The sequence below is a fragment of the Muntiacus reevesi genome, chromosome 4 (assembly GCF_963930625.1).
Source record: "Muntiacus reevesi chromosome 4, mMunRee1.1, whole genome shotgun sequence".
Classification (NCBI taxonomy): domain Eukaryota; kingdom Metazoa; phylum Chordata; class Mammalia; order Artiodactyla; family Cervidae; genus Muntiacus; species Muntiacus reevesi.
In genome coordinates, this window is record NC_089252.1 from 107,009,251 (window position 1) to 107,035,979 (window position 26,729).

At 43.8% G+C, this 26,729-nt stretch overlaps 2 protein-coding genes and 1 pseudogene across 2 annotated transcripts; 1 reads left to right on the forward strand and 2 right to left on the reverse strand.

Annotated features, from left to right (window-relative positions):
* Positions 1-3,658: 3,658 nt before the first annotated feature.
* IQCF5 (IQ motif containing F5) lies at positions 3,659-6,700 on the forward strand. The gene is made up of 2 exons (XM_065935031.1): positions 3,659-3,662; positions 6,255-6,700. Exons 1-2 carry the CDS (start codon positions 3,659-3,661, stop codon positions 6,698-6,700), a joined length of 450 nt encoding a protein of 149 aa, XP_065791103.1.
* A 7,604-nt stretch (positions 6,701-14,304) lies between these two features.
* Positions 14,305-15,727, reverse strand: IQCF2 (IQ motif containing F2). Its single transcript, XM_065935356.1, has 3 exons — positions 15,710-15,727; positions 15,445-15,531; positions 14,305-14,688 (listed from the first exon to the last, which is right to left on the reverse strand). Exons 1-3 carry the CDS (start codon positions 15,725-15,727, stop codon positions 14,305-14,307), a joined length of 489 nt encoding a protein of 162 aa, XP_065791428.1.
* A 2,664-nt stretch (positions 15,728-18,391) lies between these two features.
* Positions 18,392-19,035, reverse strand: LOC136167470 (small ribosomal subunit protein eS7-like; annotated as a pseudogene).
* Positions 19,036-26,729: the final 7,694 nt, after the last annotated feature.

A 26,729-nucleotide genomic window follows, 5' to 3' on the forward strand; every position in this document is an offset into this window, starting at 1 on the left:
ATCTCTGTTCTGCACTTGCTTGCCAGCATTTTGAAAGTTTATATAGAAGCCTTAATGGGGTTCAGCCACATATACCATCCAGATATTCTCAATAACACATTACTCTCAAGGCTACATCCTTGAAAATGCCTCTCACTGTGGGGATGGTGGGTAGATCATACACTTTAAGGACAATGGAGGCAGCGTTCAGTTCAGTTCAGTCACTCAGTTGTGTCCAACTCTTTGCGACCCCATGGACTGCAGCACGTCAGGCTTCCCCATATATCACAAACTCCCAGAGCTTGCTCAAATGCATGTCCATCAAGTCACTGATGCCATCCAACCATCTCATCCTTTGTCGTCCCCTTCTCCTCCTGCCTTCAATCTTTCCCAGCATCAGGGGTCGTTTCCAATGAGTCAGTTTTTCGAATTAGGTGGCCAAAGTACTGGAGTGTCAGCTTCAGTATCAGTCTTTCCAATGAATATTCAGGACTGATTTCCTTGAGGATTATTGACTAGTTTAATCTCCTCGCAGTCCAAGGGACTCTCAAGAATCTTCTCCAACACCACAGTTCAAAAGCATCAATTCTTTGGCACTCAGCTTCACATCCATACATGACTACTGGAAAAACCATAGCTTTGACTAGACAAATCTCTGTTGGCAAAGTAATGTCTCTGCTTTTTAATATGCTATCTGGGTTGATCACAGCTTTTCTTCCAAGGAAAGGGAGAGGGTGACGGGGATCCAATTGCCCAGGTCTATCTTGTGTGTGAGCAGCAGTATGTCTTTTCAACGACCCCTTCCAATAGCTCCCTGCTCACTTTAGGGGCTGTAACTTCACACTTGGCCTCCAAGTTAGAATCTGAACCCCAAACTGAAAATAGAGTGCATGGCCCCTGTCCTCATTCCTACCTCAAACTCTGTCCCTCACTCTCTGACCCTGAATGGAGGCTTAGACTCATTCTCTTCCAGACCTTACTGATGTGGGAGGCTCCAGAGGCTTGGGGTTGGGGGTGGGAAAAGAAGGCATTCCACTTCTAACTGAACCTTCTGATGAGTGTCAGCCCCTAGGTGATTACAGACCCAGAGCTGAGAAGGCAGAAGTTGGGTCTCCCTCACCCTCTCCCCCAGTTTCTGCAAGAACTGGTCCTCTGACAGTCCCTTCTTGTGACAAGCTGCTACCTGGGGTTAGACTGGGGCCTAAGTATTGATAAAGGGCCAATTAAGAGGTCAAGCTTAGGCTCTCCTTCTGCCCATCTAGGCACTGCTGTTTCATGGTTTCCTGCAGAGAGAGGTGGTCTGAGGTCTTGGGTTATTCCCCATCCAAGCTGCAAGCTCAGAAACCCTACCTACATCCCCGCTCCATCTCCTCTGCCCTGGCAAGTGGGTCCCTCAGCTCACATTTCCCAGAGGTCTCCTGCTCCAGCTCCCTGTCTTGCACTGGGGTTTGAGCTGTGCCTTTCCTAATTTTTGTCCCTCTGTGTCCTGCCCCTGTGTCTCACTCAGGTTCTGGTCTCTCTCTCTTGCTCTGAAGGATTTCTGTCTCCTCTCCCCTTACTTCCCTCTCTCTTGTGTTCAGTGACTCAGAGTTAAGAGCAAGGACTTTGGAATCAAACCGAGCTAAGTCATACCAACATGGCTTCCCCACTCTCTGCTGTGTGGCCATGGATATGTCATTTTTCCTATCTGAGCCCCAGTTCCCTGAGCTGTGAAGTGGGGCTAATAATCCTCATCTTTCAGTGTGAATGTCAAGTAGCATAAAAATTCAGCCTTAGCAAAAGAACAAGGAAAGAAAGTTACAATTACACACCTTACAAACTGGCAGTCAGAGTGGGAGGGGAATCATGTTTAGCCCAATTAAGAGCACCAAAATTTCCCTACCATCAAAATCAAATGCAAATGTTTGGGGCTTCCCTGGTAGCTCAGTGGTAAAGAATCCGCTTGCCAGTGCAGAAGACATGGGTTTGATCTGTGGTCTGGGAAGATTCCACATGCTACGGAGCAACTAGGCTCGTGTACCACACCTACTGTGATGGTGCTCTAGACCCCAGGAGTTGCAACTACAGAGCCCTTGCATCACAACTACTGAAGCCCAAGTGCGCTAGAGCCTGTGCTCTGAAATGAGAAGCCACCGCAACTAAAGAAAAACCCACACAGAAATGAAGACCCAGCACAGCCATAAATAAATATATACAATTACAAAATTTTTAAAAAAGAAGGGAAAATGTGTATACATGAAACTACTACCAATAATTACATTAGGAGTGCGAATGTGCATGCTGAGTCACTTCAGTCCTTGTCTGACTCTTTGAAACCCCATGGACTGTAGCCCTCCAGTCTCCCCTGTTCATGGGATTCTGGAGGCAAGAATATTGGGGTGGGTTGCCACGCCCTCTTCCAGGGGACCTTCCTGACCCAGGGATCAAACCCACATCTCTTAGGTCTTCTGTGAGAAGAGTTGAATTGCTGACCCATTTATATAATACCGGGGACCTCTGTGAGGCCCCTAGGACCAGCAAACCTACTTTCCTTCTCCTTCAGGCTCTGCGGCTAGCAGTATATTCAAGGGGCTGATCCCATTGACACTCATTGACTCCTCCTTATTTCTTTCCGCCCCTCCCAGAAGGGATCTACTGAGAACCTCTAGAAGGAAACTGTGGTAGAGGTGGCAGAGGATGGTGGGGATAGGGTAGGAGAATGGGGAGAGACCCCAGAATGCTGGTACTTCTGTGGGTCACCCACAGTGGTCCTGAGGGGTGCCTGTGTTTTGTTTCCTGTGCTATGTCCCTTACTCCAGCCCCAGGAGATGTACCCTCATCATGATCAAGCCAGCACATCTGCAAAAACTCCCCTTGGATGATATTACCCCTCTGCTCCTCAGCCCCTGAGGAGGCTCCTCCCTGCCCACTGGCTCGAGTCTGAGCAGGTCCTGGTAGCATTCAAAACCCCAACACCCTCCTTGCTTCTAGGGTCACCACATCCACCAACACCCCAGTCCCTGGCCTCTTCCCTAATCAGTTGTAAGGTCTCTGCACCTCAGTTTCCTCATCTGTGAAGTGGGGTGAATGTCATCAGGGACAGTGGTGACTAGGGGCTAGACTATGGAGGCAGACTAATGGGGGCATTAAACTGATGTGGGTCTCCCAGGGGTCTGGCCAACACCTTTATCTTCAAACAGATGCTTCCTGTACTGTCACTGTCCCATGCGTTGTACTCCACTATTTCCCCGTTCTCCAATTTACTCTTGTTCTTCCCACTCTCCCATTTGCTAACTTCACACTGACGCTCCCTTTCAGCCTTCAATGGCCTCCTCCTCTTCTCTTCAACTGCTCTCCCCCAGCCCCACACCGACATCCTCCACACCCCTCTTCACACTGCCATGCACTTCTCAGTGACCCCTGGGGCTGTGACCCTGAGGGGACCAGGGCCTCACTAGAGCCAAGTGGGTCTTCAGAGGCCAGCAACAGGCAGTGGGGTCCTGCTTGTGCAGTGTCTGACCGACCCCCCATCTCCTCACTGCGACCTTGAGGTCCTCAGGGAAAAAAGAAGATGATAGAAGAGTGCTTGAGGCCACTTGAGCCTGAGATGTGTGTCCTGGCTGGTCCTAGGGGTCTGAGGGGTTTTCTGGCCTGTGCAGTTCTTGCTTTCCCAGGGACCTGATAACCAGGAGACTTACGGATGGGTGAGTCATAGGAAGCTTAGCCACAGCAAGGCAGTTTGCTTCCCCCAACTCTGATATGCTCATCAGAGATGATCATTGTTAATTTTTGTGGATATCTTCCTAATTTCTACCACCTTTTAAAATAATACCTTTACAAGATATGTGTATAAATCTATGCTATTATTTCGTTCATTTTGATTTGATGAACTTGCTAATCTTGCTAAACCTTGTACACTCTTCTATATCAGTACATAGAGAGCACACTCATTGCTTCGAAATGTTATTTGGTATACCATTGTTTAAATGAATTGAAATCAGGACTGCCCTGGTGGTCCACTGGCTTAGATGCGACACTCCCAAAGCAAGGGGCCCGGTTCCACCCGTGGTCAGGGAACCAGATCCCACGCGCCACAGTTAAAAGATCCTGAATGCTGCAATGAAGATCAAAGATCCTAAATGTGACAGCTACCATGTGGCGCAGCCAAACAAACAAACAAAAATAACCATTAAAATAAATGAATTGAATTCTATCATATTCAGTGAAGTAAGTCAAAAAGAGAAAGACAAATACCATATGATACTTACATGCAGAATCTAAAATATGACACAAGTGAACTTATCTATGGAACAGAAACAGACTCACATAGATAACAAACTTGTGGTTACCAGAGAGCAGGAAGAGTGGGGAGACGGACTGTGAGCTTGGGATTAGCAGATACAAACTGTTATGTATAGCATGGATAAACAATAAGGTCCTACTGTGTAGCACTATATATTATATCCTATGATGATCCATAATGGAAAAGAATATTTAAAAGAATGTATATATATTATATATAACTGAACCACTTTGCGGTGTAGCAGAAATTAACACAGCATTATAAATCAATCACGTCAATAAAATAAATTTTAAAAATAAATGAACTGAAACCCTCTTAACGAATACCAGGCAGGCTTTAATGAGCAACGTTATATACCTTTGCGTCAGTGGGTCAGTATTTGAGGTGTTCTTCTTTGTAACCAGGACTGTGTTCATTTAGGTAGGAAAGAAAGGACAGGTTCTTAAGTTTTCCTTAGAAGGGGCTCAGCCGTTGGGAGTCATTCTGGTGCCTGAGTCATAGCTGCCCTTATGACATCATGCTCTCTCCTTTCCTCCATCTCTTCCGGCCAGAGCACTGGCTGGACTGCAGACCTGAAAGCGATGGGAACATCTAGCCCTTAACCATGGGTAATTTAGTAGAGTTAAGACCTAATGGGGTGTGACTATCCAACCCAAACAATGGGCATTTAATATCTTATGAGGTAGATCTACCCCAGCTTTCTAGAGCTGGGTATATCTCCCATAGTTCCCTCAGAATGGGATCCCTTCTCATGTCTGAGACCCTAGGAAAGTCCAGGAAGCCTCGTGTGTGGGTGACTTGGCATCTAGTGGTGGGGAGAGCACCCTTACTTTCACGTTTTTCTCTCTAAACTCTGATCAGGACAGCAAACCTTCCACATTATAATCACAGGTTACGAAGAAGTCTCATTGATAGAACACAGCTTGAAGGAGCAAAGGAGAGGAGAGCAAGGGATTCCACTTCCAACACCCTACCCACACCCCTGCCACTGCCCTCCCACCCCTCCCTGGGTAGATGGATCTGGGATACTGTGTTGGGGAGAGCCTTGACTTGTGTTATCTCTGGCCCTTGTGGCCAGAGCGGAGTGACTCAAAGTTCTGTGGCCATATAATTTATTTTCCAAAGACAGATGCTTCAGGGAGTAAAAGGGGCACTTAGCAACATTACGCCAGGACAGCAGGCATAGACCCAGGATATGCTAGGCAAACTGGGACGAATGGCCACCACACAGAGAAGGAAATGGAGAGGGGTTGACTTCTCCTTGGCTGTCTTTCCCCCCTATTTCTTCCTTAGGGTGAGAGTCTAGCCAAGGTGTCCGCTAAGGAGGAGGGCAAAGTGTGTGACTCCAGGCCTCACAGGGTTGAGAGACTCAAAGTGAGGATTGTGTTAGGGCAATGGAAAGACCGATGTGCAGGAAGACTGGGGTGTGTGTGTGCATGCACATATGATGTTCATGTATCTTTGTAATGATGCATGTGTTAACTGGTGTTAAGAGCTTAAAGTGTGTGAGGTGCAGGAATCATTTAACATTTTGGTGAGGCAGAGGGAAGCAGCAGGCAGGTTTAACCTGAGGTCAGAGGTGAGTGGCAGGGAGAGCAAAAATTCCAGTCTTCCAGCAGATGAGAGGTGACTGAAGGGAAGAGTCATGGCTCTCAGGTAGGTGGTCAGCTCCAGGTGAAATGCCTATCTCTTTCACTTTTAGATCAGGGTGTTCCTGCTGTAGATGATCAACCAGGTTCATGCAAAACTGGGCGAGGTTGCAAGTGCAGGTGTACCTCCATTTTACAGACAGAGACCCTGAGGCTCGAGGACAAGATGAGGTACCTATGTCCATTAACTGGAGAGTGGCAGAAGCAGGACACCTAGTTGATCTCGAGGTGCAGCTGCTGCTCACAACAGATCTCCTGAACGTCAGAGAAATAGGCCTCTTCCTGCCACAACTTAGGGCCAAAACGTATGAGTTTCTTAAGTGTCCCCTGTTTTCTCTTTTAAGGCCCCAAAGTAAGAATTGTGATAACTGAAGAAAGCAAGGCGATTATTTCCATTCAGGCCTGGTGGCGGGGCACTCTGGTGCGCAGGACGCTGCTGCACGCGGCTCTCAGAGCATGGATCATTCAGTGCTGGTGGAAACAGAAACTGGTGCTACTGATGGAGAGCAGGCGACGGGTGGCCCTCGACGCCTTCGCAAGGCAAGAATGGGCAGTGGTCAAGCTACAATCCTGGGTCCGCATGTGGTGCATACGCCTTCGTTATTTACGTTTGCTCCATGCTGTCCGCATCATCCAGGTCTATTGGCGCTGGCACAGTTGTCATACCCGTGGTTTCATTCAGGGCCATTACGACCTCAAAGAAAACCAACTGAATCTTCAACTTGAAATCTCTTTGGGTTCACAAGCTTGTAGAGTACAACAATGCATACCACTTCCAATAAAGGAATGACCAGGTCTGCTATATCTGTGTCCCCAGCTCTTTTGTCAGACATACCTCAAGAAGGTCATTAGGCTAAGGAGGGCAAATACTTGACATCACATAAATCAGCTCTGAGGAAGTGACAGGGGTTGCCTGGGGCTCGGTGTAGAGGATTTTAAGAGTTTGGTGCTGGATGAGTGGGGTCTGTGGTTGATTAGCAACGTCTGCTGCCATGGCTAGGAGAGTTGAGGTTGCAGGGCTGCCAAGTCGGCCAGCTCCAGGGAGGCTCCTTCAGTGTGTGGTCTATGTAAATGGTGCCTCAATGTAATCGTGCAACATGGAGGCCTGTGTCATCTTTTGCTCTTTTCCCCAAAGTCTTTAAAAACTACTATTTAAAAATGGTGGTAAATATACACAACATAAAATTTCCCATTTTAACCATTTTTGAGTAAAGAGCTCAGTAACATTAAGCATATTCACATTGTTGTAACACAACTGTCTCCAGAACTTTATCGGCAAAGTTGAAACTCTGTACCCACAACTTCTGGCAACCACCATTCTACCTTTTTGTCTCTATGAATTCGATTACTCTAAATGCCTTGTATGAGTGGAATCACACAATATTTGTCCTTTTGTGATTATCCCACTTAGCATAAGGTCTTAAAGTTTCAGTTGTTTAGAGTGTTTTTATATTAATGCTACCCTCTTGCCTTTCTCAGGGACTGTTTCTGTTGATTTACTTTTTCCCTTTGAATGGGCCATAATTTTCCCTTTCTTTGTATGCCTTGTAGTTTGTTGTTGTTGTTGTTGTTGTTGTTGTTCTTGTTGAAGATTGGACAGTTAAGGGAACTTGCTTGATGGCCTGGTGGCTAAGACTCCATGCTCCCAAAGCAGGGAGCCTGGGCTCAATCCCTGGTTAGGAAACTAGATCCCACATGCTACAACTAAGAGTTTGCATGCCACAGCTAAGACCCAGTGCACCAAATAAACACATGAAATTAATGTTAAAAAAAGGTTGGACATTTAAATCTCACAATGTGGTTCTTCTAGAGGTCAGGTTTTCACTCTTTCCCTGATTTTGCTGTTTTTGTTGGTTTGTTGTAGGGAGTCTCTGTGATGAGGATCAAAATAAGGTGTAAACTTACAGTCATCTTTGGATTTTTTGGATTTTTCTGGGCCTGCACATTTGGATTTTTCTGGGCCTGCACATTTCCCTGGGCATACATGGTAACTTTTAAAATTCTCCTTTATATGTGGTTGCTTTTAAGTGTCCTAGTCCTTAAGTGTCTGGCTTCCAAAAAGGGAAAAAAAGAATGGAGGAGGAGGAAGAAAAGGTTCTCTTTAAATCCCCTGGAAGTCACTTCAGGTGGAGGGTAAGGGTGCTGCAACAATTGTCTGTGGGGCTTGAAACAGTGGCCCCTGCCTCTGTTTCTGTACCTCTGTGATAACAAGCAGCCATCAGCAATCTGAGCACAGATCCCCAATATTGAAGCACAGACTCTTTATTGCTCACCTTGGATTCTGTAAGCTTCGTATACATTTCTCTAGAACTCATTTACGGCTGCCTGCTATAGTCTTGGGGGTCAGGGGATCAGGGATGGATAGCCTATACCATGATAAGAGCTGAAATTAACCAAAATTAGCCACAATTTACTGTCCAAGTTTCTGGAATTATGCCTTCAACTAGACCCTAAAGACTCTACCAGTAAACTGAACTAATAAACAAATTCAGTAAAGTTGCAGGATACAAAAATCAATGTACAAAAATCGGTTGCACTTCTATATACTAAAAATAACCTATCTGTAAAAGAAATTAAGTCTCATTTACAACTGTATCAAAGACAATAAAATATCTAGGAATACATTTAACCAAGGAGGTAAAAGATCTGTATATTGAAAACTAACAGAATAGAAGAAGATATAAATAAATGAAATGATATCCCATGTTCAGGGCTCAGAAGAGTTAATATTGTTAAAATATCCTTACCACACAAAGCAATCAATAGATTCAGATCAGTCCCTATCATAATTACAATAGCATTTTTCACATAAATAGAAAAAAAATGATCCTATAATTTGCATATAACCATAAAAGACCTTGAACCAGTCAAAGTATTGTTGAGAAAAAAGAACAAATTTGGAGGCATCACACTTCCTGATTACAAATTATATTACAAAGCCATAATAATCAGAGCAGCATCGTATTGGGGGAAAAAAAAACAGACACATAAACCAATGGGACAGAATTGAGAGTCCAGTAATGAACACATACGTATATGTATGGTAAAGTAATATTTGACAAGGGTGCCAAGAAAATACTACTGATAAAGAATTGTCTTTTTCAGTAAATGGTGGGAAAACTGGATATCCACATGCAAAAGAATGAAATCGAACCACTCTTTTACATCACATGCAAGCAACTCAAAGTGTATCAAAGACTTAGGTGTAAGACCTAAAACCACAAAACCCCTTTAGAAGAAAAGAAGGGGAAAATTGCTTGACATTGGTCTTGGCAATTTTCTTTTTTTTTGACATCAAAAGCACAGGCAACAAAAGCAAAAATAAACCCAAGTGAGACACAGCAAATTAAAAAGCTTCTGCACAGCAAAGGAAACAATCAGTGACATGAAAAAGCACCTTACAGAACAAGAGAAAATATTTGTAAAACTTGTGTCTGATAAGGGGTTAATAGCTAAAATATACAAGGAACTCAAATAACCCAATAGTGAAGAAAAGCAAAAACAAACAACAAAAGTAAACCTGATTTAAAAATGGCCAGTGACCTGATTATACATCTTTCTAAAGAAGACATACAAATGGCTAGCAGATGAAAAAGGACTCAACACCACCAATAATGGAAATGCAAATCAAAACCATGTGAAATATAACCTCATACTTGTTAGAATGGCTATTATCAAAAACATAAATGGTAAGTGTTGATGAGGGTGTGGAGATGAGGGAATCCTTGTACATTGCTAGTGGCACATAGAAGTAAAAATCCACAACAAAATGTTAGCGGATCAAACCCAAAAAGGTACGAAAGAAATTATGCACCAGGACCAAGTAGAAATTTCTATCAGGTAAGCAAAGCTTCTTCGCTTTTATTTATTATTTTTAGAGAGTGATGGAGGCTTTTTAAATAATTAGTTGATTAATTAGGCTGCACTGGATCTTAGCTGTGGCATGTGGGATCTTTCAGTGCAGCATGTGGGTTCTTTATTGTGGCACAAGGGCTTATCTCTAGTTGTGGCATGTTAGCTTTTCTCTATAGTTGCGGTGCGGGCTCCAGAGTGTACGAGCTCCATAGTTGTGGTACAGGCTTAGCGGCTGCGGTGTGGCAGGCTTAGATGTCCCCTAGCATGTAGGATCTTGATTCCCTGACCAGGGATCAAATCCGTGTCCCCTGCACTGGAAGGCAGATTCTTAATCATTGGACCACCAAGGAAGTCCCAAGGCTACTTTAAACATTCAAAAATTAATTGATCCACCATATCAACAGGCCAAAGAAGAGAAATCATATGACTAATATTGTCAGAAAAACCATTTGACAAAATCCAACACCTATTCATGATAAAAAGGAAATTCTTAGTGAGTTAGGAATACAGGGAACTACCTTAACTTGATAAAAAGGAAATCTGTATCTAACATCATACTTTTATTGTTTCTTGGTATGTGTGAGTGATTTTCTACTGTATGATGGGCATTTTGGATAATAGGAGGCAATTGATGCTATTAAAATCTTCTGTTCTAGAAGGCAGCATTCTGTCTAGGTTTAGCATGTAGATGCCGGCCTACTTTTGTGGACCCTATTTCCAATGAGAACTTTCTTTTCTGGGTTCCTTCAATGCAGTTCTGATCTGCTTTATTCTTTTGGTTCCACTGGATCCCTTCTGGTGCCACCTGTAAGGTGAAAGGCATTTTCCTAGGTTCCTTCTTGTCACTAGATGGAGGGTTTAGGATGTTGGACTTCTGAAGTAGAGAGCAATAACCCTGGCCTGTTCTCTGACCAGCTGATGCCAAACGGGTTTCCTACTCTGTCTCTGTTGGGGCTACTGGATGAGAGAAGGGCCTATTGGACTGCACTTTGCTGTTGGGTAGAGGGCCAGAAGGCTCCTGTTCTGGATCTTCTATGGTTGGACAGACAGCCAGGGGCTGCTGGGTCTGGGGCTGCTGGGTCTGCCACTGAGTGGAAAGCGAGGAGAATCTAGGCCTTTTGGAGCGGGGGTACAGGAGGACCCCACTCCCCCTTTCCATCTAGTTTGTGGTGGGAGATGCGTTGGCCTACTCAGGTTCTGCTGTTACTGTTGGGGGCAGATCAAGCCTGCTTCTGTTAGCAGATGAGAAATGCAGTGGGTTGTGCTGTTACGGCTGCTGAGGACAGACTGGGTCATTACTGCTAGCAGATATGGGGTGTGGTGGGGGTGGATAAGCCTGGGTTCCACTGTTGCTGTGAGCAGAATATGCCTACTGCTACCAGTGAGTGTAGGGCATGGGATGGGTTGGCTTATATGGGTACTGGAGTCACTTTTGTAAGCAATTCAATCTGCTGTTGTCACTAGACATGGATCTCCCTGCTGAGTCTCTGCTGGGTGTCTCTTATTTTGACCAGAGGGAGCATGCTTTTCACTTTGTTTTGTTTTGCTTTCCCTATGCCTGTTGTTGATACTAGGTTGCAGACATATCTGATGTCCAGTCTGAGATGCATGGCAGAAAAAACAAAACCCAGGGAATTTATCAAGGTGCACTTTCAAAAATCTTGAGATTTCTAGATAATCTGCCATCTCTCCACATTTCAGAGTCCTTTTATGACTGTCTGTTGAATTATTTCCAAAGTATTTAGTTTGTATTCACAGGAGAGGAAAGGGGAAAAAAATGAGTTACACCATCTTGTAGAAATGGAAGCTCTCACTCCTAGGTTTTTAGCCAAATAGAGTGCAAAACTTAAGTTTACACACACACAAAACCAATATGTATAGCAGATTAATTTGTAACCACTCAAACTGGAAAAAACTCCAAATCCTTCAACTGGTAAAAACTTCTGATAACATTCTTAAAATGGAATGCCACTCAGAAATTAAAACAAATGAGTACACACAATACCAGAGAGAAGTCTCAGACACATTATGCTAAAGGAAAGGAAGTGAAGAGAAGTCGCTCAGTCGTGTCCGACTCTTTGCGACCCCATGGACTGTAGCCCACCAGGTTCCTCTGTCCATGGGATTCTCCAGGCAAGAATACCAGAATGGGTTGCCATTTCCTTCTCCAGGGAATCTTCCTGACCCAGAGATCAAACCCAGGTCTCCCGCATTGCAGGCAGGCGCTTTAACCTCTGAGCCACCAGGGAAGCCCAAACGGAAGGAAGCCAGACTCAAAAGGCTACATATATTCCTTTTATGATGTCCTGGAAAAGGGAAAACAATAGGTACAGGGTACAGATCAGTGGTTCCTAGAGTCTTGTGGAGAGTAGCAGGCAAGCACAAAGGGGTACAGAAGAATCCTACTTTATGTATCTAGAAGCTCAGTTATTGGGTACATATATATTCTATCAAGGAATTATTGTGACTGCTGAAAGATGTGATAATACTGATGTTATATTTTTTACAAAGGTCTCCTATTAAAGACATATATTAAAGTACTTATGGGTTGAGTGGTATGATTTTTATTGTTTGCCTTTAGAAATTATTTTAACAAGAATGGAGTAGCTAACTCTGTAGCCTGATGTAGAGAGAATGCATAAGGACAGAGAAATGACCATTGGATTTGGTCAGCTGGAATGTCGGTGATGTTGATCAGTGTAGTCTCAGTGAAGTGAGCGGGGCATAAGCCTGATTGGAATGGGTTGAAGAGAAAATAGTGTGAACAGAAATGGAAACAGTGGTGGCATGTTTTGCTATTAGGAGAAACAGGGAACTGGAAAGAAATTAAGATGGCATTTTTAAAAGATGGAAGGGGTAGACATTGATACTTTGGACAATAGGGTTATGAATGCAGGATCAAACACCTAGAGATGGCAGCAGGATAGTGGAGGGGTTAGCTTTTGATGGGATCAAAGACCCTTCATTTATTTCAACTGGAGGGAAGGCAGCAAGTGTGGTCCAGAGCTGGGATGGAGAAAAAGGTGGTAGGAAGATGGGGGTCCAGTCTGTTCCCATTTCATCAGTTAAGTATGTGGTAACATATACCATCATTTTGGAGTTCAAGGGGAGAAGTAGAATTGGGCATTTGGAGAGGAGGTACTATGAATTATTCAATTCAGAAAAAAAGAAACGCAAACACACCAGAGAAATTTATGGGGAACTCGGTCCAGTGGAGGTCTGCAGTCATGAATATGAACTGGGACCACGCATCATGGTTGAATGTGAGCTAAGTGTCATGCTCCTCCTCTGCAGGCACAAAGCAGGTAGATGATTAAGTTCATTCCACACAGCTTTGCAGAGATAGGGCCAAAGGAAGTCAAGGTGTTCAGGGGAGAGATTACAATAATTAAATATAGAATCTGAACTGGATAAAGACAGATACAAGGGCTTGTCAGGGGTGATGGTTATAAAAAAAAAATGGCAGAGTAAATGGCTTGGAAGATCTTATCACATCTGGAGAAACATTCTATTAGTGATACTTGAAAGGTCAACTGGAAGAAGAGAATAAAATAAAAAATAAGGGAATGAAAAAGCAATTTGGGCAGCAGTACAATTATTGGTAATGGTAAGGTCTAGACCCACACTATTCAATGGAATATCCACTACCATATGTGGTTATTTAAGCTTAAATTAATTAAAAAAAAATTTAAAACTCAATTCTTTAATCTCACCAGGCACATTTCAAGTCCTTCACAACAATGTGTGGCTCGTGGCTCTCACACTGAACAGCACTGATACAGAACATTTCCATCCATCACAGAAATTTCTATTGAGTAGCACTGGATTAGTACGACCCATGGGAGTGAGAATGGGTAAAATCACTGGGAGCCCTGTTTGCTGTACAGTCCTCAGGGAGAGGAGTTCTGGTAAGGGAATTGTGAAGACGGAGTTGAAGTGTCATGAACTGTTTTCTACCAGTCCCCAGGGTCATCAGCTGCTCATCAGCATGCCCAGTTTCATCTACACTAAGGCTGGGCTGTCCTTCACCTGGGACTGCACTACACTCCTCCCAGAAGAGTCAGCCACATGTTGGCCTTTTCACAAGGTGACTGGCAAAGACACCTTGTCTAAGGCATCTGAGACCCCCCACTAACCCCAGGAGGACAGAGAAAAGCCTCAGTGTCTGTTCTCACGTGCAAAGGTACCCAGAGTTTTCAGGAAGATGCAGCTTACCTGACTCTCAGATTCCCAGTGAGAAGAAAGGAATGGAGCTGGGAATGGGAGCTGGGACTTCTGACTCTGTTATATATATAGGTAGACTAGGACCTCAGTTTCTGTTTTGACAACTAAGTACAAGGCATACAGAACTGTCAGTCCAGAACAGGGTTTGTGGGCACAAAGGGAGAACCTCAGTGAAGTTCTTCCCCAGGGAGAAGAGAAGGCAGTTTGACTTAAGTCCTAACATTTCCATTAGCAGAAGGGAAACCACGAGACACACTTTATGTCAGGTTAGACCTTTACTATGGGACAGGAGACAGTGCCCCTTCTAGCCATTTCCTAGGGGTTGATGATCTCGATGTGGAACTGCAGGTGAGTGGCCGTGACCACGCAGTGGCCCCGGAGGAGGGCACAGGTGTGGCAGTTGTGGCACTGCCAGTGGTACTGGATGACACAGATGGCATTGAGCACCTGGCAGTATCGCCAGTGGATGCGCCACATGCGGACCAAAGACTGGAGCTTGACCACTGCCCTCTCTCTGTATGCATAGGCAATCAGGGCTGCCCTCCGCTTCTTCTGCAGCAGCCTGTCCATTGTCAGTCTCCACCAGCACTGAATCATCCAAGTCCTCAGGGCTGCATGCAACAAGGTCCGGCGCACCAGGGTGCCACGCCACCAGGCCTGGATCTTCTTGGCTGCTCCTACTCTGTCTTTTTTAGTTGTCTAGGCAGAGATAAGAGAGACCACTCAGAGAACTGCCTGCCACCAACTTGTAGGATATTTCTGGAAAGGGCCTGGTTCTCTTAATATCCCTACTTTGGAGAGTTCAGGGGAGATAGCAGGACACTGATCAAGAGGCCCTAGGTGCTGAGTTCTTCTCTGCCAATAAGGACACATCACCTTACCCTCAGAGTCACAGCATCCTCCTCCTGACTACCTCTCAGGTGCATGGATCAAGGGGAAAACCATTAGTAACTAGAAGCAAGCATTAGGGGTATGAGGGCCTTTGTTAGTCATATTCTAACCCATCAGTGCTTACTGGGTTTTGGAGGTTTGGTTTCATAATGCTTTTGCCTGGTGTTCTCTGCTAATTTTAGTCCTATTGATTGATTGCTTTCTGCCACAAAAGTGTTATTTCAATATAGTGGTTGGTTTTTAACACCCTCATCATATATTCTACTCCCAGCTTCTACATATTGAGAACATTCTTTCTAATCCAGGGTCTTCACATTCTCATCTCCCGGCTCATGTGTTTCTTGATGGCTTTCCTTTTCTCCATTCACTTGTCATGTCACAGTCAAACCCAGACCCAGAGATTTCATGCTGAGAAGGGAGTGGAGGGAAAATGAGCCAATGTTGAGTTAACTCCTGATTATCTTAAACTCTAAGATAATTGTGGCCTAAAAGGCACAATTCCACATCCTCATGACACTGACATAAATGTCCTATATCTATACATTATACAGAGATTTTATCTACCTCTCTTTTCTTCTTCCGCTCTTTCATCTTCATCAGAATTATTTCTTCGGAATCCTCAATGACAATTTGAATGAAATGGCCATCTTTCTGTCATCAGAAATAAATGGGAAATGAATGGGAGGGTGAAAACTACTGTTTCTTTCTATGGCTCTGCACAAAAGCTACCTACTGCCTCAGCATCCCCCCTTTTCCCCAAACCCATAAAGTCTGGGGTGAGTCCCAACCACCCTCAAGCCTGCTTAGAGGATCTGAATGTGTCTCTTACACAAAATCGAACCCCCATGGCTTGTCTCTTGATGGTTCCTTCGTTTATCTACTTCCCAAGGTCTGGCACGAGTCATATGAGGGGGAAAGCCCTGAGTTAACAATTGCTTTATGACATGAGGATTAGGATATCTGCAGATAGGTTGAGTCTCCCTCAGAAACAAGATCCATGGGAACTTGTATTACCTGTCCACTTCCCTTCTGTCAGAAACATATCAGAGCTCAGAGTGAAAAGAGGGCATTTGTGTACCATCCCTCCAGTGAGGCCCGTCCACATCCTCTCTTAAAACTAGTCACACAGGAGGGCAAGAGGGACCATGGCAGTATAGCTCCATTCAGCTCTCTTGTGTCTCCTCAGACTTAGCACTTCCTGTCTTCTCTGGATTCAGGTTTTAGCACCTCAGTGCACCATAGAAAACTAAAAAGAGAGACCAGATGGATCTAGAAAGCAGTAGAATAAAAGCAACAATTTAAAATTAATTAAATAGAAAACAAAAATGAGTGGTGCAAGGTAGATTTTGAAGGTGACATCTTTCAAATTGGAGCTTCCCTGATGACTCAGTGGTGAAGAATCTGCCTGCCAATGCAGGAGACTTAAGAGAGGCAGGTTCGACCCCTGGGTTGGGAAGATCCCCTGGAGGAGGGCACAGCAACCCACTCTAGTATATTCTTGCCTGCAAAATCCCATGGACAGAGAAGCCTGGTGGGCTACAGTCCATGGGGTCGCAAAGAGTCAGACAGGACTGAAGGGACTGAGTACACACACAGAGTATATATGTCAGTGCCAGACTCTCACTTTATCCTCCCCTCATTGCCTCATAACCATAAGTTTGTTTTCTACATCCATGACTCTACTTCTATTTTGTAAATAAGTTAATTTGTACCTTTTTTAAAAAAAGATTTCACATGTAAGTGATATCATATGATATTTGTCTTTCTGTGTCTGACTTACTTCACTTAATATGACAGTCTCCAGGTCTATCCATGTTGCCACAAATGGTGTTATTTTGTTCTTTTTCTATGGCTGAGTAATAGTCCATTGTATAAACACATGATACCTTCTTTTTACCCATTCCTCTGTTGATGGACACTTAAGTTGCTCCATCTCCTAGCTACTGTAAACAGTGCTTCAGAAAACATTGGGGTGTGTGTATCTTTTTGAATTAAAGTTTTCTCCGAGTACATGCCTAGGAGTGGGATTGCTGGGTCATATGGTAGTTCTATTTTCAGTTTTTTAAGGAACCTCCATACTGTTCTCCACAGTGGCTGTATCAAATTACATTCCCAACAACAGTGCAAGAGAGTTCCCTTTTCATCACACCCTTGCCAGCATTTATTGTTTGTAGATTTTTTGATGAAGGCCATTCTGAAGGTATGAAGTGATACCTCATTGTAGTTTTGATTTGCATTTCTTTAACAATTAGTGATACTGAGCATTTTTTCATGTGCTTTTTGGCCATCTGTATGTCTTCTCTGGTGAAATGTCTTTTGTAAATTTTCTGCTCAGTTTTTGATTGGGCTGTTTGTTTTTTGATATTAAGCTTCATGAGCTGTTTGTATATTTTGGAAAGTAATCCCTCGTCAGTTGCTTTGCTTGCAAATATTTTCTTACATTCTGAAGGTTGTCTTTTTGTTTTGTTTATGGTTTCCTTTGCTGTACAAAAGATTTTAAGTTTAATTAGACCTCATTTATTTTTGTTTTTATTTTCATCACTATAGGAAATGAATAAAAAAAATCTTGCTGCAAATCATGTCAAGGAACATTCTATGTTTTCTTCTAAGATCTTTATAGTGTCCAGCTTTACATTTAGGTCTTTAACCTATTTTGAGTTTATTTTTATGTATGGTGTTAGGGAGTGTTGTAGTTTCATTCTTTTACATGCAATTGTCCAGTTTTCCAGCACCATTTATTGAAGGGACTCTTTTTCTTCATTGTATATTCTTGCCTCCTTTGTCATAGATTATGTGACCAGAGGAGTGATAGTTTATCTCTGAACTTTCTGTCTTGTTCCATTGATCTCTACTTCTGTTTTTGTGCCAGTACCATGTTGTTTTGATTACTATAACTTTGTAGTATGTCTGAAGTCAGGAAGCCTGATTCCTCCAGCTTCACTTTTCTTTCTCAGGTTTGCTTTGCTGGGATTTCCCTGGTGTCCAGTGGTTAAGAATTCACCTGCCAGTGCAGGGGACATGGATTTGATCCCTGGTCCAGGAAGATTCCACATGCCACAGGGCAACAAAGCCCATGTGCCACAACCACTGAGTCTGCCCTCTAGAGCCTGAAAGCTGCAACTGCTGAGCCGGAGTGCCCTAGAGCCCATGCTTGTGCCCTAGAGTGTGTGCTCCACAACAAGAGAAGCAACGGCAATAAGAAGCCCATGCACCACCACTAGAGACTAGCCCTTGCTCGCCACAGGTAGAGAAAGCCTGCAAGCAGTGATGAAGACCCAGTGCAGCCAGAAATAAACAAACAGATAAATATTTTAAAAATCAGCTGCTCAAAAATGTATTTATTTGTTATAATAAATAGAGATGGCACGCTGACTCTAGAGTGAGCAGGCTTCAGTAGTTATAACATGTGGACTCAGTATTTGTGGTTTGCAGGCTCTATAGCGTGTGAGCTTCAGTAGTTATGGTTCATGGGCTTTAGAGCATTCAGGCTCAGTAGTTGTGGCACATAGGCTTAGTTGCCCCATGGCATGTGGAATCTCCCCAGGCCAGGGATCGAACCCATGTCCCGTGCATTGGCAGGCAAATTCCTAACCACTGAACCATTGGGGAGTTCACCCATGAGTTTCTTACAGATACCAGAAAATGTTTCAACTTTGTGTTCCACATTGTTCTGCTGTGTTTTATCCAAATGAACCTTTGTGAGCCAGCTGCCATTCAGTTTCTTGCAGATTCTCTTGCCTGTAATCTCACTTGGGCAAACTAAATCTTCCAGGATCACATCATGCACGGTTATCAGACTGCAGCTCCTGGGATGCTTTTGCTTATTTTTTTGTATGGCTTTTTCGAGTTGGCTTAGGCAGAATTCTCCTCTGAGCAACAGATGATGTGTTTCCCGCTGAACTTCTCTAAGTCATGCAAGAGCCAGACCTGGAATTTTTGGAAATATTTCACTTGAGGAATAAGAACAAAGATTAAAAGAGCTTTTTGACCAACACTAACTTCAGTGGCCTTCGCAGCTGTGATGTTCAACTCCCACAGCTGGGTTTTCAGATCTGAGTTCATCTCCAACTCCAGGAGGATGTAGAAGATTTCAGACTGGAACTTGTCCAACTTCTCACCATTGGGCTTCATGATCTTTGCACTGGAAATGAACATGGCTTTGATCTTGCCAATGTGGCTGACACTGTTTTCCCCCAACACTTGGAGGCCTAGGGAGAGGCCTAGGCTTCAGGAGAGCTTGTTAAATACAGGAGGCAGAGGGGAAGAGGCAGGAATAGCATGAGTGGAGAAACAAGAAGAACCACAGAGAAGTGGAAGAAGCCTAGAGAGTCCTAGGAAGCACTCTCGTAATTTCTTAAGTGATAAGAGCATGAGGAGTATCTTTTGTTCTAATATTTGGTCTTTGAACTGGATTTTGATAGAGTTCCTGAAATTCTTATGATTTCCTGGGTGTTAGAAGTGTCCGTTGTTCTAATGTGGTAACTCTGGGAGAGCTCCTGGATGGACTAATAATGAGGCTGTTCATCAAAAAGATCAATGCAGGATTAAAACACGGAATTTTTAGTTTAAATCCCTTTTCTTGAGAAGGGAAAGGCCAGAAATAAGGTTCTTCAAAAGTGTCAAATATAAAGCACTTTTTATGAGTAGTAAAGGAGACACATAGGAGAAGACTCATAGGAGGCAGAAACTGACCTTTCCCATTCAGAAGGGTAAGAATTGTAGATTTTTCTACTGTAGTGGTGTTCCCTAGATAAGTTGCCACAGTATCACGTGGAAATTTGTTAGAAATACTCATTCTTGGGAACATGATATACTGAACCAGAAATGATGGGTGGGGTCCACAGTCTGCTTTAATTAAACCTTCCACATCATTGGGACCATTGAAGAAATATGAAAAATACTGCCCTGAAAATTTCCCTGTAGACCCATGATAGGATCTCTTCATGGTAAGATGACTCACTATCTTTACAAGGTAGAGCTCAGAGGTTATTCTTGCATGAAGGCTGACAGATACATGCTTTGCCTAAGTAGAGTAGAGGGCAAGAGAAGGACCTGACCAGTTAATCTATTCCTCATGCAGCTGTTTCATGAATGGCTGATGATTGCCTATGGCTTCCTCTTGCTGACTAGTTGAACTAGGCAAATCATAACACTCCACTTCTGGCTCTCAGGTGACCAATCCATGATTAGATTCACTCTCAGATCATTCAAATTCTAGATGAGGAAACAAGAGAAAAGCACTGAGATGGGGGCCTACTGGGTTTATTTGATATTAGCAGGGCCACCAGGAAGGGCACTAAGAGAGTGAGGCGGGAAAGGCCATGCTGTGCAAGCTTATGTAGCCCAAGGCAGGTGGGGGGACTTTTGGAATTCAGTTCAGTTCAGTTTAGTCGCTCAGTTGTGTTCAACTCTTTGCGACCCCATGGACTGCAGCACGCCAGGCTTCCCTGTCCATCACCAACTCCCGGAGTTTACTCAGACTCATGTCCATTGAGTCAGTGATGCCATCCAACCATCTCATCCTCTGTCATCCCCTTCTCCTCCTGCCTTCAATCTTTCCCAGCATCAGGGTTTTTTCAATGAGTCAGCCCTTTGCATCAGGTGGCCAAAGTACTGGAGTATCAGCTTCAGCATCAGTCCTTCCAATGAATATTCAGGACTGATGTCCTTTAGGAGGGACTGGTTGGATTTCCTTGTAGTCCAAGGGACTCTCAAGAGTCTTCTCCAACACCACAGTTCAAAAGCATCAGTTCTTGGCACTCAGCCTTCTTTATTGTCCAGCTCTCACATCCATACATGACTACTGGAAAAACCATAGCTTTGACCAGATGGACCTTTGTTGGTAAAGTAATGTCTTTGCCTTTTAATATGTTGTCTAGGTTGGTCATAACTTTTCTTCCAAGGAGCAAGTGCATCTTTTAATTTCATGACTGCAGTCACCATCTGCAGTGATTTTGGAGCCCAAAAAATAAAGTCTGTCACTGTTTCCCCTGTTTCCCCATCTATTTGCCATGAAGTGATGGGACTAGATGCCATGATCTTAGTTTTCTGAATGTTGAGTTTTAAGCCAACTTTTTCACTCTCCTCTTTCATCAAGAGGCTCTTTAGTTCTTCTTCGCTTTCTGCCATAAGGGTGGTATCTCATCTGCATATCTGAGGTTATTGATATCTCTCCCGGCAATCTTGATTCCAGCTTGTGGTTAATCCAGCCCAGCGTTTCTCATGATGTACTCTGCACATAAGTTAAATAAGCAGGGTGACAATACACAGCCTTGACTTACTTCTTTCCCTATTTGGAACCAGTCTGTTGTTCCATGTTCTAACTGTTGCTTTCTGACCTGTGTACAGATTTCTCAGGAGGCAGGTCAGGCGGTCTGGTATTCCCATCTCTTGAAGAATTTTCCACAGTTTGTTGTGATCCACACAGTCAAAGGCTTTGGCATAGTCAATAAAGCAGAAATAGATGTTTTTCTGGAACTCTCTTGCTTTTTTGATGATTCAATGGATGGTGGCAATTTGATCTCTGGTTCCTCTGCATTTTCTAAAATCAGCTTGAACACCTGGAAGTTCATAGTTCATGTACTGTTGAAGCCTGGCTTGGAGAATTTTGAGCATTATTTTACTAGCGTGTGAGATGAGTGCAATTGTGGGGCAGTTGAACATTCTTTGGCATTGCCTCTCTTTGGGATTGGAATGAAAACTGACCTTTTCTAGTCCTGTGGCCACTGCAGAGTTTTCCAAGTTTGCTGGCATATTGAGTGCAGCAATTTCACAGCATCATCTTTTAGGATTTGAAATAGCTCAACTGGAATTCCATCACCTCCACTAGCTTTGTTCATAGTGATGATTCCTAAGGCCCACTTGACTTCGCATTCCAGGATGTCTGGTTCTAGGTGAGTGATCACACCATTGTGATTATCTGGATTGTGAGGCAGATATTGGGCACCTCACAGGTCAGCTCTGAGGTTATCTGGAGTCTCATATGAAGGAAGGTTCTAAGAGCCAGGTGCTGGATGGGTATGGTCTGTGGTTGATTAGCAATGCCTCCTGTGAGTAGGAGAGAAGGGGTTGCAGGGCTGCCAAGTCAGCCAACTCCAGGGAAACTCCTTCATAGTGTGGTCTATAGTTTTGTGTTTTTGTCAATGGTTTCTTTTGCTGTGCAAAAGCTTGTAAGTTGATTAGGTGCCATTTGTTTATTTTTGATTTTTATTTATGTTGCCTTAGGAGACTGACCTAATAATATACAGTACAATGTATATCAGAGAATATTTTGCCTATGTTCCATTCTATGAGTTTTATGGTGACTTGTCTTATATTTAAGTCTTTAAGCCATTTGGAGTTTATTTTTGTGTATGGTGTGAGGATGTGTTCTAACTGAAAGTTTTCTTCTGCCAGCCGTGTGCCATTCTGGGATTCATGACCTCTGGAGGAGAGGACTTCGATCCAGGGTCAGAGAACAGGTTTGACCATTGGAGATTTTGGTGTAACAGAATTTTATTAAAATATAAGAGAGATAGAGAAAGCTTCTGACACAGACATCAGAAGGGGGCAGAAAGAGTGCCTCTTTGCTAGTTTTTAGCAACGTGTTTTATATCTGTTAGCAAGCTCATTAATCAGATAAGAGAGGTACCTCAAGGTCGAGGGAGTTTCACCAGGTCCTGCCTCCACAATATGCATTTCTGAGATAGGATGGCACGAGGTGTGTCATTTTGAAGAAACCATCTTGAAGAAAGGCAGTTCAGTTCAGTCGCTCAGTCGTGTCCGACTCTGTGACCCCATGAACCCCAGCACGCCAGGGTTCCCTATCCATCACCAACTCCTGGAGTTTACTCAAACTCATGTCCATTGAGTCAGTGATGCCATCCAACCATCTCATCCTCTGTCATCCCCTTCTCCTCCCGCCTTCAATCTTTACCAGCAACAGGGTCTTTTCCAATGAGCCAGCTCTTTGCATCAGGTGACCAAAGTACTGGAGTTTCAGCTTCAGCATCAGTTCTTCCAATGAATATTCAGGACTGACTTCCTTTAGGATGGACTGGTTGGATCCCTTTGCAGTCCAACGGGCTCTCAGATTCTTCTCCAACACCACAGTTCAAAAGCATCAATTCTTCGGTGTTCAGCAGGCAGATCCCTAAGCAAATACATAGTTTCATTAACAAAGCTTAAGAAAAACATTTCCATGAAAAAAAAACACATTGGTTAACTCAAGGCAGAACTAAGTGTCTATTTTAATTTTTTGTAGAGAAGGAAAAAATGTCTGCTACTTGCAGTTAATTTCCTCCTGCCGACTGGGGACTTCTTGCCTTCCTACCTGTTACCCTCTCATAACCATTGATTTACATGGGGTTCTCCAACTTTCCCAACACCACTTGCTGAATAGATGTCTTTTCCCCATTATATGTTCTTGCCTCCTTTGTTGAAGATTTTTTAAAAAATTTATTTTATTTTTAGCTGCGCTGAGTCTTGGTTGTCCAAGGGCCTTCTCTAGTTGTAGCAAGCGGGGTCTACTCTCTGGTTGTGGTGTGCAGACTTCTCGTTGTGGTGGTCTCTCTTACTGTGGAGCTCGGGTCTAGGCACACAGGCTGCAGTATGATGGCTCCTGGGCTGTAGAGTGCAGACTCAGTAGTTGTGGTGCACAGGCTTTGTTGCTCCATAACATGTGGAGACCAGGGCTCAAACCACTGTCCCCTGAATTTCAGGGTGGATTCTTAACCACTGGACTATCGGGGAAGCCCCTGTTGAAGATTAATTGGCCATTGGTGTATGGGTTTATTTCTGGGTTCTTCATTCTGCCCCATTGATATATAGGTCTGTTTTTTGTCCCATGTTGTTTTAATTACTGTAGCTTTGTAGTATTGTCTGAAGTCTGGAAGGGTCATGTCTCCTGCTTTGTCCTTTTCCCTCAGGATTGCTTTGCCAATTCTGGGTCTTTCTGGGTTCCATATAAATTTTAGGATTTTTTTGTTTCAGTTTTGTGATAAATGTCATGAATAATTTGATAGGGATTGTGTTAAATCTGCAGATTGCTTTGGGTAGCATGACCATTTTAACTGTTAATTCTTCTAACCCAAGAGCATTCCCATTTAATTTAGACCAGTTCCAAAAGCTGGAATCAAGATTGCTGGGAGAAATATCAATAACCTCAGATATGCAGATGACACCACCCTTATGGCAGAAAGCAAAGAAGAACTAAAGAGCCTCTTGATGAAAGAGGAGAGTGAAAAAGTTGGCTTAAAACTCAACATTCAGAAAACTAAGATCATGGCATCTGGTCCCATCACTTCATGGTAAATAGATGGGGAAACAGTGGAAACAGTGACAGACTTTATTTTTTGGGCTCCAAAATCTCTGCAGATGGTGACTGCAGTCATGAAATTGGAAGGAAAGTTTGCTTGCTCCTTGGAAGGAAAGTTATGACCAACCTAGACAGCATATTAAAAAGCAGAGACATTACTTTACCAACAAAGGTCCGTCTAGTCAAAGCTATGGTTTTTCCAGTAGTCATGTATGGATGTGAGAGCTGGACCATAAAGAAGGCTGAGTGCCAAAGAATTGATGCTTTTGAACTGTGGTGTTGGAGAAGACTCTTGAGAGTTCCTTGGACTGCAAGGAGATCCAACCAGTCCATCTTAAAGGAAATCAGTCCTGAATATTCATTGGAAGGACTGATGCTGAAGCTGAAACTCCAATACTTTGGCCACCTGATGCGAAGGGCTGACTCATTTGAAAAGATGCTGATTGGGAATGATTGAAGGCAGGAGGAGAAGGGGATGACAGAGGATAAGATGTTTGGATGGCATCACTGACTCAATGGACATGAGTTTGAGTAAACTCAGGAGTCAGTGATGGACAAAGAGGCCTGGTGTGCTGCTGTCCATAGGGTCACAAAGACTGAGCAACTGAACTGAACTGAACTGAAACTTGTCTGACAGAGGCCTTGTGACAGAGTGTTGGAGCCAACCTGATCAGTTCTTTACTGGGAAAGGGATGCAGTCTGTAATCCGACAGATGTGTGATCCCAGAAAGATGTCAAGCTCAAGTCCTAAATGGCTTGCTGTGAGGTCATAACGGCCCCGGAAAAAGTCATGGGCCTGGCAATTACGCCAGCGTCAGTAGACTTGGATGATGCGGGCAGCTTGGAGCAAACGGCAGTAACAAAGATGGGTGTGCCACATGTGAACCCAGGACTGTAGCTTGATCACTGCCCATTTTTCCCGAGTATAATTCTCTAGCACAGATGATCGCTTCTTTTCCAATAGCCCTTCCAGGCTCTGTCTCCACCAGTACTGAATGATACATGCTCTGAGTGCTGCATGCAGTAGTATCCTGTGCACCAGGGTTCCCTGCCACCAGGCTTGGATCTTTATAGTTTTCTGCTCTTCACCTTCCTTTTTAGGGAGGGCCTGCAAGGAAAAAGAAGAGACACTCAGAAAATGTTTCCAACCCACCTCAGCTCTGGCATGAACCAGGAAGGGGTCCTGATATTTCATCAACAATGGTCAATTCCTCAATAGTTCCTGAGCACTGAGCAGGCCACTGGCTGGAGCCAGAAGACCAGACAAGTTCTCCATCTCTGCCACTCCTGATTAACAGACATATCACAGCTGAACTTGGAGTCTCACAGTCCTCATATGTTGCTTGGAGCACACCTGCCCTAGCTGTCACCTGGTTCCTTGGGCTTGTTTGGCCAGTCTAGAACAAGAACACCACGATCTGTGAGTCAAAGGGTTATTCTGTTGCACCTGGGCATATCACTTCCCTTCAGACCTCATCCACAGGCTGAAGAAGGGGCATCCTTTACTCTCCTTTCATGCCTGACACCAGCTCCAATGCACAACCTACTGACTTCTCTGTCAAATCACGGGATTAGATGTTTGCCTGTCCTACACAGTTTGGAGCCTTGCTCATTTATTCCTCACTTCCACTTCTTTTGGTTCTCACATCTTTTTTTTTTTTTTTTTTTTAATTTTTCAGTGGGTTTTGTCATACACTGATGGTTCTCACATCTTGAACGTCAGTTAACACATATATATGCACTCATGTAAACACACACACTCCCACACAATTCTAGACTTGGGTTTCCCTACAGTTGACTATGTATCCCCCAAACACAGCCCTCACCACCCCACTCCCCAACTTGGCATAGCCTGGGGTTCCCACTTTGCAGGGTTTCTTCTCCTAGTAATCCAAACCTCCATGTCTCAGTCACCCACCTTTTCAGATCTAGAAGGAACTAGGACAAAAGGACAACCAAGGATGAGTCAATTTCTATTCATTCCAACTCTGGACAGGACAACCACTCATCTTGGTTGGACTGGGACACTCTCAGTTTATGACTGTTGTTCCTGAACAATAATCCCTAGCACTATCTTTCACTCACAAATATACTTTGCTTTGGGTGACAAATTCACTGATCATCCCATGCTATGGGCCACAGAGAAGACAACTGTCACTCCTGGGTGACATCAGACACATTTCAGGTTGGGGTCCCCCTCAACTATGACGGGCTCTGTTGATTTACTTTTGGTTTAGAGGGTGAAGTTGGAGATTTTTCTGTCTTTTCCTTTTATATTTTCATGTTCAATAATGCAGTTTTATCAACATTTTCCTGTAATCAGAGTTAAAAGGGGAAAGATAAGGGTAGGTTGCTCTCTCTAAATTCTATGCTGAGTCCACCACATGCTCCACCTCCTGCCTTGCCCAGAGACCCCAGATATAGGATTTGAATCCTTAACAACTGTGGAAATTCACCTTGCTCTGCCTGCAACTTTGGGTAGGCTTGACTCTCTCTCTTATACAACATCGAATGCCCATGACTTGGGAATATTGATTCAAACCCCTCAGGTCTG